The sequence below is a fragment of the Bombina bombina genome, chromosome 5, assembly GCF_027579735.1.
Source record: "Bombina bombina isolate aBomBom1 chromosome 5, aBomBom1.pri, whole genome shotgun sequence".
NCBI lineage: Eukaryota > Metazoa > Chordata > Amphibia > Anura > Bombinatoridae > Bombina > Bombina bombina.
In genome coordinates this window covers 1,138,543,855-1,138,555,995 of record NC_069503.1, presented here as the reverse complement: position 1 = coordinate 1,138,555,995, position 12,141 = coordinate 1,138,543,855, and the positions used below count along the sequence as shown (strand labels likewise).

The 12,141-nt window shown below is 43.2% G+C and overlaps 1 protein-coding gene across 1 annotated transcript in view; it reads right to left on the bottom strand.

Annotated features, from left to right (window-relative positions):
• ARHGAP39 (Rho GTPase activating protein 39) overlaps nucleotides 1-12,141 on the bottom strand; it is an 847,370-nt gene that overhangs the window by 611,715 nt on the left and 223,514 nt on the right. The window contains 1 exon segment of the mRNA XM_053715434.1: nucleotides 9,078-9,509. Within this exon segment, the coding sequence (XP_053571409.1) occupies nucleotides 9,078-9,509 (432 nt within the window).

Genomic DNA, 12,141 nt, shown 5'->3' with positions numbered 1-12,141 from the left:
AACAGTTTTAAACACAGGCTTAATCCTAACCAAAGCCTGACAAAATGCCTTGACGTCTGGAACTTCTGCCAGACGCTTGTGCAAAAGAATAGACTGAGCAGAGATCTGTCCTTTTAAAGAACTAGCTGATATGCCTTTGTCCAAACCCTCTTGGAGAAAGGACAATATCCTAGGAATTCTAACCTTACTCCATGAGTAACTCTTGGATTCACACCAATAAAGATATTTACGCCATATCTTATGGTAGATTTTCCTGGTGACAGGCTTCCGAGCCTGTATTAAGGTATCAATGACTGACTCGGAGAAGCCATGGCTTGATAGAATCAAGCGTTCAATCTCCATGCAGTCAGTATCAGAGAAATTAAATTTGGATGATTGAAAGGACCTTGTATTAGAAGGTCCTGCCTCAGAGGCAGAGTCCATGGTGGAAGAGATGACATGTCCACTAGGTCTGCATACCAGGTCCTGCGTGGCCATGCAGGCGCTATCAGAATCACTGATGCTCTCTCCTGTTTGATTTTGGCAATCAGTCGAGGGAGCAGAGGAAACGGTGGAAACACATAGGCCAGGTTAAAGAACCAAGGAGCTGCTACAGCATCTATCAGTGTTGCTCCCGGGTCCCTGGACCTGGATCCGTAACAAGGAAGCTTGGCGTTCTGGCGGGACACCATGAGATCCAGTTCTGGTTTGCCCCAACGATGGACCAGTTGAGCAAACACCTCCGTATGGAGTTCCCACTCCCCCGGATAAAAAGTCTGACGACTTAGAAAATCCGCCTCCCAGTTCTCTACGCCTGAAATGTGGATCGCTGACACGTGGCAAGAGTGAGACTCTGCCCATCGAATTATCTTTGAGACTTCTAACATCGCTAGGGAACTCCTGGTTCCCCCTTGATGGTTGATGTAAGCCACAGTCATGATGTTGTCCGACTGAAATCTGATGAACCTCAGTGTTGCTAACTGAGGCCAAGCTAGAAGAGCATTGAATATTGCTCTTAACTTCAGAATATTTATTGGGAGGAGTTTCTCCTCCTGAGTCCACGATCCCTGAGCCTTCAGGGAGTTCCAGACTGCGCCCCAACCTACAAGGCTGGCATCTGTTGTTACAATCGTCCAATCTGGCCTGCGAAAGGTCATACCCTTGGACAGATGGACCCGAGAAAGCCACCAGAGAAGAGAATCTCTGGTCTCTTGATCCAGATTTAGTAGAGGGGACAAATCTGAGTAATCCCCATTCCACTGACTTAGCATGCATAATTGCAGCGGTCTGAGATGCAGGTGCGCAAATGGCACTATGTCCATTGCCGCTACCATTAAGCCGATTACTTCCATGCACTGAGCTACTGACGGGCGTGGAATGGAATGAAGGACACGGCAAGCATTTAGAAGTTTTGATAACCTGGACTCCGTCAGGTAAATTTTCATCTCTACAGAATCTATAAGAGTCCCTAGGAAGGAGACTCTTGTGAGTGGTGATAGAGAACTCTTTTCCACGTTCACTTTCCACCCATGCGACCTCAGAAATGCCAGAACTATCTCTGTATGAGACTTGGCAATTTGAAAGCTTGACGCCTGTATCAGGATGTCATCTAGATACGGAGCCACCGATATGCCTCGCGGTCCTAGAACCGCCAGAAGTGAGCCCAGAACCTTTGTAAAAATTCTCGGGGCAGTGGCCAACCCAAAGGGAAGAGCTACAAATTGGTAATGCCTGTCTAGAAAGGCAAACCTTAGGAACCGATGATGATCTTTGTGAATCGGTATGTGAAGGTAGGTATCCTTTAAGTCCACTGTGGTCATGTACTGACCCTCTTGGATCATGGGTAGGATGGTCCGAATAGTTTCCATTTTGAATGATGGAACTCTGAGGAATTTGTTTAAGATCTTTAGATCCAAGATTGGTCTGAAGGTTCCCTCTTTCTTGGGAACCACAAACAGATTTGAATAAAATCCCTGTCCTTGTTCCGTCCGCGGAACTGGATGGATCACTCCCATTACTAGGAGGTCTTGCACACAGCTTAGGAATGCCTCTTTCTTTATCTGGTTTGCTGATAACTTTGAAAGATGAAATCTCCCTTGTGGAGGAGAAGCTTTGAAGTCCAGAAGATATCCCTGAGATATGATCTCCAACGCCCAGGGATCCTGAACATCTCTTGCCCACGCCTGGGCGAAGAGAGAAAGTCTGCCCCCCACTAGATCCGTTTCCGGATAGGGGGCCGTTCCTTCATGCTGTCTTGGGGGCAGCAGCAGGCTTTCTGGCCTGCTTGCCCTTGTTCCAGGACTGGTTAGGTTTCCAGGCCTGTCTGGAATGAGCAACAGTTCCCTCTTGTTTTGAAGCGGAGGAAGTTGATGCTGCTCCTGCCTTGAAATTTCGAAAAGGCACGAAAATTACACTGTTTGGCCTTTGATTTGGCCCTGTCCTGAGGAAGGGTATTACCCTTGCCTCCAGTAATGTCAGCAATAATTTCCTTCAAGCCAGGCCCGAATAAGGTCTGCCCCTTGAAAGGAATGTTGAGTAATTTAGACTTTGAAGTCACGTCAGCTGACCAGGATTTAAGCCATAGCGCCCTACGCGCCTGGATGGCGAATCCGGAATTCTTAGCCGTTAGTTTAGTCAAATGAACAATGGCATCAGAAACAAATGAGTTAGCTAGCTTAAGCGTTCTAAGCTTGTCAATAATTTCATTCAATGGAGCTGTCTGGATGGCCTCTTCCAGGGCCTCAAACCAGAATGCCGCCGCAGCAGTGACAGGCGCAATGCATGCAAGGGGCTGTAAAATAAAACCTTGTTGAATAAACATTTTCTTAAGGTAACCCTCCAATTTTTTATACATTGGATCTGAAAAAGCACAACTGTCCTCAACCGGGATAGTGGTACGCTTTGCTAAAGTAGAAACTGCTCCCTCCACCTTAGGGACCGTCTGCCATAAGTCCTGTGTAGTGGCGTCTATTGGAAACATTTTTCTAAATATAGGAGGTGGGGAAAAGGGCACACCGGGTCTATCCCACTCCTTGCTAATAATTTCTGTAAGCCTTTTAGGTATAGGAAAAACGTCAGTACACACCGGCACCGCATAGTATCTATCCGGCCTACACAATTTCTCTGGAATTGCAACTGTGTTTCAGTCATTCAGAGCAGCTAATACCTCCCCAAGCAATACACGGAGGTTCTCAAGCTTAAATTTAAAATTAGAAATCTCTGAATCAGGTTTCCCCGAGTCAGAGATGTCACCCACAGACTGAAGCTCTCCGTCCTCATGTTCTGCATACTGTGACGCAGTATCAGACATGGCTCTAACAGCATTTGCGCGCTCTGTATCTCTCCTAACCCCAGAGCTATCGCGCTTGCCTCTTAATTCAGGCAATCTAGATAATACCTCTGACAGGGTATTATTCATGATTGCAGCCATGTCCTGCAAGGTAATCGCTATGGGCGTCCCTGATGTAATTGGCGCCATATTAGCGTGCGTCCCCTGAGCGGGAGGCGAAGGGTCTGACACATGGGGAGAGTTAGTCGGCATAACTTCCCCCTCGACAGAACCCTCTGGTGATAATTCTTTTATAGATAAAGACTGATCTTTACTGTTTAAGGTGAAATCAATACATTTAGTACACATTCTCATATGGGGCTCCACCATGGCTTTCAAACATAATGAACAAGTAGGTTCCTCTGTGTCAGACATGTTTAAACAGACTAGCAATGAGACTAGCAAGCTTGGAAAACACTTTAAAACAAGTTTACAAGCAATATAAAAAACATTACTGCGCCTTTAAGAAACACAAATTTTCCCAAATTTTGAAATAACAGTGAAAAAAATGCAGTTACACTAACGAAATTTTTACAGTGTATGTAATAAGTTAGCAGAGCATTGCACCCACTTGCAAATGGATGATTAACCCCTTAATACCAAAAACGGAATAACAAATGACAAAAACGTTTTTTAAACAGTCACAACAACTGCCACAGCTCTACTGTGGCTTTTTACCTCCCTCAATACGACTTTTGAAGCCCTTCAGAGAAGTCCTGGATCATGCAGGAAGAAGCTGGATGTCTGTGTCTGTAATTTTTGCTGTGCAAAAAAATGCCAAAATAGGCCCCTCCCACTCATATTACAACAGTGGGAAGCCTCAGGGAACTGTTTCTAGGCAAAATTCAAGCCAGCCATGTGGAAAAAGCTAGGCCCCAATAAGTTTTATCACCAAACATATGTAAAAAATGATTAAACATGCCAGCAAACGTTTTAAAATACACTTTTATAAGAGTATGTATCTCTATTAATAAGCCTAACAGTCGCTATCACTGCATTTAAGGCTTCACTTACATTACTTCGGAATCAGCAGCATTTTCTAGCAAATTCCATCCCTAGAAAAATATTTTAACTGCACATACCTTATTACAGGAAAACCTGCACGCTATTCCCCCTCTGAAGTTACCTCACTCCTCAGAATATGTGAGAACAGCAAAGGATCTTAGTTACTTCTGCTAAGATCATAGAAAACGCAGGCAGATTCTTCTTCTAAATACTGAGATAAACAGTACACTCCGGTACCATTTAAAAATAACAAACTTTTGATTGAAGAAATAAACTAAGTATAAAACACCAGAGTCCTCTTACGACCTCCATCTTAGTTGATAGTTGCAAGAGAATGACTGGATATGGCAGTGAGGGGAGGAGCTATATAGCAGCTCTGCTGTGGGTGATCCTCTTGCAACTTCCTGTTGGGAAGGAGAATATTCCACAAGTAATGGATGATCCGTGGACTGGATACACTTAACAAGAGAAAGAACCTTAAGAACCACATTTTAATTCCAAGGAGGAGCGGAGGCCTGATTCTAGACAAAGCCTGAACAAAAGACTGACTATCAGGAAGCTCAACGAGTGTAATATACCTTTAAGGAGGAACCCTCCCATCTACATCCTTCTCTATTTAAGCGCTCTTTCCACAGTCACAAACTGCCTGTTAATTGAAGTAAACTAACCTTCGGCTCAAGTCAAGAGTAGTATATACTTTATTTGGATTATTCAGGTCAAATCTACCTAATCGTTTATTCTGTGTTCACAGATTAAGAACAAATACTTTGCCTTCACCTTTCTATTATTTGCAGGAAATATCGTTATCCAAGTCCTCCTTTTACACTCCCTGTGTAACCGCTCTCACCTCCAGTGATTTTCAGCTGTGACGGAACCTCTACCGAGACCCGGAAGTAAGTCACGCTCACACAGCCCTCCACATCTGAATCGAACATTCCGCTCAGGTAAGAAGCATAGCTGCGCTTTCTATTTTTGCATACTAAGGAAAGCTGTGCTCAACCTGTTTGGCGGTAAGTTTGTTTTCACAACATTGAACTGTAATCGTACGTCAGATATCCTGTTTGTGACTTTGCTTAAGTTTCCTATACACTGTGGATCTGCCGTATGGGAGAAATCTTCACTTAAACCTAACGGTTCATTAAAGTAAATAGGTTTTAACTGTGTGAGTGTGTGAAGCTAAACTGGACTGATAATCTTTATTCAGACAAACAACATAAACTGTGTATTTACTCAGTATTGTTCCTGATCCAATCTCTGTCTCATAATTCCTGCCAAGCTGCATTATCTGATCAGATTCTTTTGCTGAATTGAATCACTCAGTTGTATTATATTATTCTGAGTTCTCAATTCACTTTCTGTTTAACTATTCTTATAAATTAGCTCACAGTATCTGCACTCTGTATCAGTTCATAGATTCTGAGTCATTGATACAAAAGAGCAACAAAACACATTTATTCATAATTATTTCTATGAGAGTGTTACAACGAGCCTCTTGTTCAATAGCATAGAAAGAGCCGAAATCTGTCCCTTTAAGGAATTAGGGCAAGTCCCTTCTCCAAACCGTCTTGAAGAAAGGAAAGAATCCTGGACACCTTAACCTTATGCCATGGGAATCCCCGTTCTTCACACCAGAATAAGTAGGTCCTCCACACCTTATGATAGATGCGACGGGTGACCGGCTTTCTAGTTTGAATGAGAGTATTAGGCACTCTCTCAGAAAACGCTTTCTTGGCTAAGACTAAGCGTTCAATCTCCACGCAGTCAGCCTCAGATAATCTAGATTTTGATGAACAAAGGGACCCAGTTCCAGCAGATCTCTGCGACAAGGTAACCTCCATGGAGGAGATGACAACATCCCCACCAGGTCTGCAAACCACATCCTTCGCGGCCACGATGGAGCAATTAGAATAGTCAAGGCTTGCTCCTGTTTGATGCAGGCCACTACTCGAGGAAGAAGTGGTAACGGAGGAAAAATGGAAACTAGGTTGAATCCCCAGGGAACTGCTAAGGCATCTATGCCTGGGGATCCCTGGATCTCGACCAGTACCTGGGTAGCTTGGTATTCAGTCTGGACGCCATGAGATCGATCTCTGGCGTCCCCCATCTGTTGCAAATTTCCGCAAAACACCTCGGGATGGAGAGACTATTCCCCCGGATGAAAGAATTGTCTACTGAGAAAATCTGCTTCCCAGCTGTCCACACCCGGAATGTGGATTCTGACAGGCGAACAATTGTGGGCCTCCGCCCAATCCAGAATCCGAAATATTTCCCTCATAACTAGGGAGATTCTCGTTCCCCCCTGATGGTTGATGTAAGCCACCGAGGTAATGTTGTCCGATCGAAATCTGATAAACTGGGTCGAACCCAGAAGAGGCCAAGCCTTCAGAGCGTTGAAGATCGCTCAAAGTTCCAGAATGTTGATCGGGAGAAGAGATTCGTCTTGAGTCCACCAGCCCTGCACCTTCCTGGTGCCCCAAACAGCTCCCCATCCGGACAGACTTGCATCCGTAGTCACACTCTCCCAGGATAGTTTCAAGAAGGATGTCCCCTGGGACCGGCGATCTGGACAGAGCCACCAAGAGAGCGATTCTCTCGACCGGTTGTCCAGAGAAAGCTGTTGGGATAGATCCGAGTGACCGCCATTCCATTGCCTCAGCATGCACAGCTAAAGAAGTCTGAGGTGGAACCTGGCGAATGGAATGATATCTATGCTGGACACCACTAGCCCAATCACCTCCATACACCAGGCCTCAGATGTAGTAAGTCTGGAGGGGAAGACAATTGAAAGTCATTTTGCAAGGTCTCTGGTCTGTAAGGAATATCTTCATGGATATGGAATCTATTATCGTGCCTAGGAATTACAGTCTGGTATTGGAAACCAGAGAACTCTTTCCTAAGTTTATCATCCATCCATGAGATTGAAGAGGAAGTAGAAGAGCTCTCGAATGGTCTTCTGCCAGCCGGCAGGACGGAGCCTGGACCAGGATGTCGTCCAAATAAGGCGCTACTGCAATACCTCTAGATCTCGCCACCGTGAGCTGATCCCGCAGAACCTTCGAAAAGACTCTTGGAGCAGTAGCCAGACCAAAAGGAAGAGCTACAAACTAGTTTATTTTAACTTATTAGTTATAACCACATTATTATGAGTTTTTTTAATCAAACTCTAAATCGATTAGCATAAGCTGTTCTAACGGTTTTTAACACACACTTTAAGTTACCTTCACTCACATTAGTGTTGTCCAGGGTTTTGAATATATCACAGGCCTTTAACTTGTTTTTCTCTATACTCCTATTGGTATATAATGGTTATCAATTCCCTCCAACCATTTTGAGCTTAACATTCCATCGTATTAAGGTCTGAATTCTTATATGATCCCATCCGGATTAAATACCTTATCCCAGTTAGATTACATTGATTCTGGGACTGTTCACTATCATTGGATTCTATCAGTCTTACTTAACTGTATCTGGTTTTATTCCGTATTTTTAAATAATTCTTTTAAAATAAACAATCTTTTTTATGTCCATTGGATCATTATTCTGGGAATTATATATCCCCTAGACGATATATTGTATATTTATGGTTAGTTGTTAGATTGTTGTTGAATATATATTTCTAGTTGACCTGAATAATACTTTAGCCTATGGCGCTCCTATATTTCTAACATATATCTTCTCGTTTTTCTGGTCTTGAAGTTTGAAACTTTACCGTTAGCTAATTTACTTTTTAAGGAATTTAAAGCTGCTCTGCTTTATAAGGCTATACAGTATCAAATCATGTAATTACAAATGCACAAAATGATATCAGTTTAACTATAAAATAATAACGCTGAGTGTATAAAAATCTGCCCCGAATGATGAGAATATCTAATAGCACAGATAATCAACATGACTAGTATGCAGTTGTTAATGGGCAGTTCCTATAAAAAAAAGGCATAGCTTTCTAGTTTTAGCTAAAAAAAAATCAAAATATAAATCACTACAAAGCTTTTACTCATATTACCTAAATCTGCATATACATCATCAATATTAAGAGCTAGATTACAAGAGGAGCGCTAAATATCGCTTGAGTAATAATACTGGTATTACAAGTAAACCGCAATGCGAAAACCAAAGCGCAGCAAAGGGGTAAGTAGCGCAGGGATGGGCAGCATTTTTAATTATATATGTATATAAACATATACATATACAGTATATTTACAGGGAACACACAGCTCCCATAGACCGCAATGTAAAGGCATTTTCAGTCCCGTTTCTTTTCTAACACCCCACTCCCACCAACTTTAAAGCCCCAAAACTGCCTAGTGCAGTTGCTTTTTATTTTAAAAAAATGTAGCATTTATTTTAAATAAAAAACTATAATGCACTCTATTTGGAGGGCATTTGGGGCACTTTTAGTTTAGCAATCAGCTATCTCTACTTTTGCTTTGGTTGTATATATTTTGCTTCCACGAAGGTCTGTGAAAATGCCATATAAAAGCCTGTGAAACACCAAGCTTGTGAATGTTTTCACACACATTTTTTGACAATCCATCAATAAGGATAGCAAGAGAACAAAGTAAATTTGCAAACAGGATTGAATTTAAACGTACCATAAAATGAAACACTATCTGAAGGTTTCATTTTCACTTTCCTATCCTTTTAATGTTCATGATGGTCTCTGAATGAATTTATTCTCAACTTCTATATGAATATTAAAATATTAAGGATTCCTCACTTTAAACAATGCATAGTCAGTGTATATACAAAAAGCAAAAGACATTACCTGTCAGCTTCTTCCTTAACCACAAAGTATGGTGCTGAATGCCGATTAGACTTCGCTTCCATACACTTTTCACCACCATCCAGCTCCTGCTCTAGCGACGAGCTGGTGCTGCCCTCCCTACTGATATTGCTACTCCGTCCAGGACTGTTCTCTGTTGATGCCTTTGGTGACTCTGTATTCTGTTTTAGTGTCTGAAGCTTGGCCAGTGGGATAATGTCACAGTTTTGAGGCCGATGCCATACAGTCCTCTGGGTACTAGCATTGTAGTAGTAGAATCGAGAAGTATTTGGGTCAAAAAGTTCCCACCACTGGTTTTCATTTGTACGTTTTATTCTTACTCCGGCAGGTGGATCCCAGACACATTCACCAGTGATGAGGTTGGCATACATGCATTCTCGTGTGCGAGGTTCTATGATTTCTACCCATTCAAGTCTAGGAATAAAAAATAGACCATGTCACATTTATTTAAAAGTATGACTGAGAATGTTCCCTAATGTTCTTATAACACATTAAGCATTCAGAAAGTTTATTGATTCTCTGTCTAGGCACCAAATTAACACATTTTCCCATCAAAGCTAAAATATGCACTATGCCAAGTACTATCAAATTGTTCACCTCAACAACAATTAAGTGCTAACATGAATTTACAAAGATAACAAATTATGCTTACCTGATAATTTCATGTCCATCTGTATGGGAAGAGTCCACAGCTGCATTCCTTACTTGTGGGAAATACTGAACCTGGCCACCAGGAGGAGGCAAAGACACCCCAGCCAAAGGCTTAAATACCTCCCCCACTTCCTCATAACCCCAGTCAGTATGCAGAGGGAACAAAGAACTGTAGGAGAAATATCAGGGTGAAAAAGGTGCCAGAAGAAAAAAATTCAAATTTAGGGCCGCCCATCGGAGAACACGGGCGGGAGCTGTGGACTCTTCCCATACAGATGGAAATGAAATTATCTGGTAAGCATAATTTATGTTTTACATCTTAATATGGGAAGAGTCCCCAGCTGCATTCCTTACAAGTGGGAAACATATACCCAAGCTCTAGAGTACACTAAATGCTAACGGGAGGGGAAAAAAAGAGAGGCGGACCCTAATCTGAGGGCACCACAGCCTGCAAAACCTTTCTCCCAAAGGGTGCGTCAGCAAAAGCAAAAACATCAAACTTGTAAAAATTTTGGAAAAAGAATGTAAGGAGAACCAGATAGCGTCCTTACAAATCTGATCCATAGAGGCCGCATTTTGGAAGGCCCAAGAGGAAACCACTGCTCTCGTAGAATGAGCCGTAATCCTCAGAGGAGGCTTATGTCCCGCCGTTTCTATGCTTAACGGATGACACTCCTCAGACAAAAAGATAAGGAAATCGAAGAGGCCCTCCGATCCCTACGCTTCCCGGAAATAGAACAAACAGAGGAAGAGGTTTGTCTAAATTCCTTCGTGGCCGAAGATAGAACTTCAAGGCACAAACTACATCCAGAATACCTTGTATTCAACGAAGAAGGATTAGGACATAAGAAATGAACTGCAATCTCTTGATTGATGTTGCGAATTGACACAACCTTACGGAATTTGGCGGCGCTATACAAATAAATGATAATAATAATTATAACCTTAGGAAGAACCTGGGTTCGTAGAACAGCCTTATCGGAATGAAAAGCCAGATAATGAGGGATGCATTGTAAGGCAGCAATCACAGATACTCTGTGCGCAGAAGCAATAGCCAGTAGAAAGGAACCTCCTAAGACAACAACTTAATGTCCACTTCATGCATAGGCTCAAATGGAACCCATTGCAAAGCAAGATTTAAACTTCAAGGAGGAGCCTCAGATCTAAACACAGGTCTGATCCCAGTAGAGCCTTAACAAATGGCTGCACATCTGGAAGCTATGCAAACCTCTTGTGCAGTAACACAGACAGGGCCGAAAACTGTCCCGTCAGGGGACTTAGCAGAAAAGCCCTTCTCCAGTTCATCCTGAAGAACAGAATAACTAAGTCCTCCACACCTTATGATAGATAGATGCGACGAGCAACCAGATTATGAGCTTGAATGAGAGTAAAAATAGCTCTCTCAGAAAACCCTCTCTTGGCTAGGACTAAGCGTTCAATCTCCACGCAGTCAGCCTCAGAGAATCTAGACATTGATGAACAAAGAGACCTTGGTAAGCAGATCCCTGCGACAAGGTAACTTCCACAGAGGAGATGATGACATCCCCACTAGATCAGCGAACCATATCCTTCACGGCCAAGACGGAGCGGTCAGTATCACTGACGCCTGCTTGACTCGAGCCACTACACTAGGAAGTAGTGGTAACGGTCGGAAAGGATAAATGAGATTGAACCTCCAAGGCACCGCTAATGCATCGGTTAGCTCCGCCTGAGGATCCCTGTACCTCGAGCCCTATCTGGGTAGCTTGGTATTGAGACGTTATAAGATCTATCTCTTGCAAATCTCTGCAAACACTTGGGATGGAGACACCATTCTCCCTGATAGAAGTATGGTCTGCTGAGGAAATCCACTTCCCAGTTGTCCACACTCGGAAATGTGGATTGCTGACAGCGAACAAATGCGGGTCTCCCCCAGACCAAAATCCAAGATACTTCCCTCAACACTAGGGAGCTTCTCGTTCCCCCCTGATGGTTGATGTAAGCCACCGAGGATATATTGCTTGATTGGAATCTGATTAACTGGGACAAACCCAGCAGAGGCCAAGCCTTCAGAGCATTGTATATTGCCCAAAGATACAGAATGAGATCAGGAGGGAGCTTTACCTCCTGAGACCAGAGGCCCTGTGCCTTCCTGGCACCCAAACAGCTCCCTATCCTGACAGACTCACAACCGTAGTCACAATCACCCAGGATGATCTTGAGACAGACGTCCCTCAGGACAAGTGATCCGGACAAAACCACCAAGAGAGCGTTTCTCCAGATTGGTTGTCCAGAGAAATCTGTTGAGACAGATCCGAATTAACGCCGTTCCATTAGTTCAGCATGCGCAGTTGCAACAGTCTGAGGTGAAACCTGGCAAATGAAATTATGTCCAAGCTGGACACCATGAGACCAA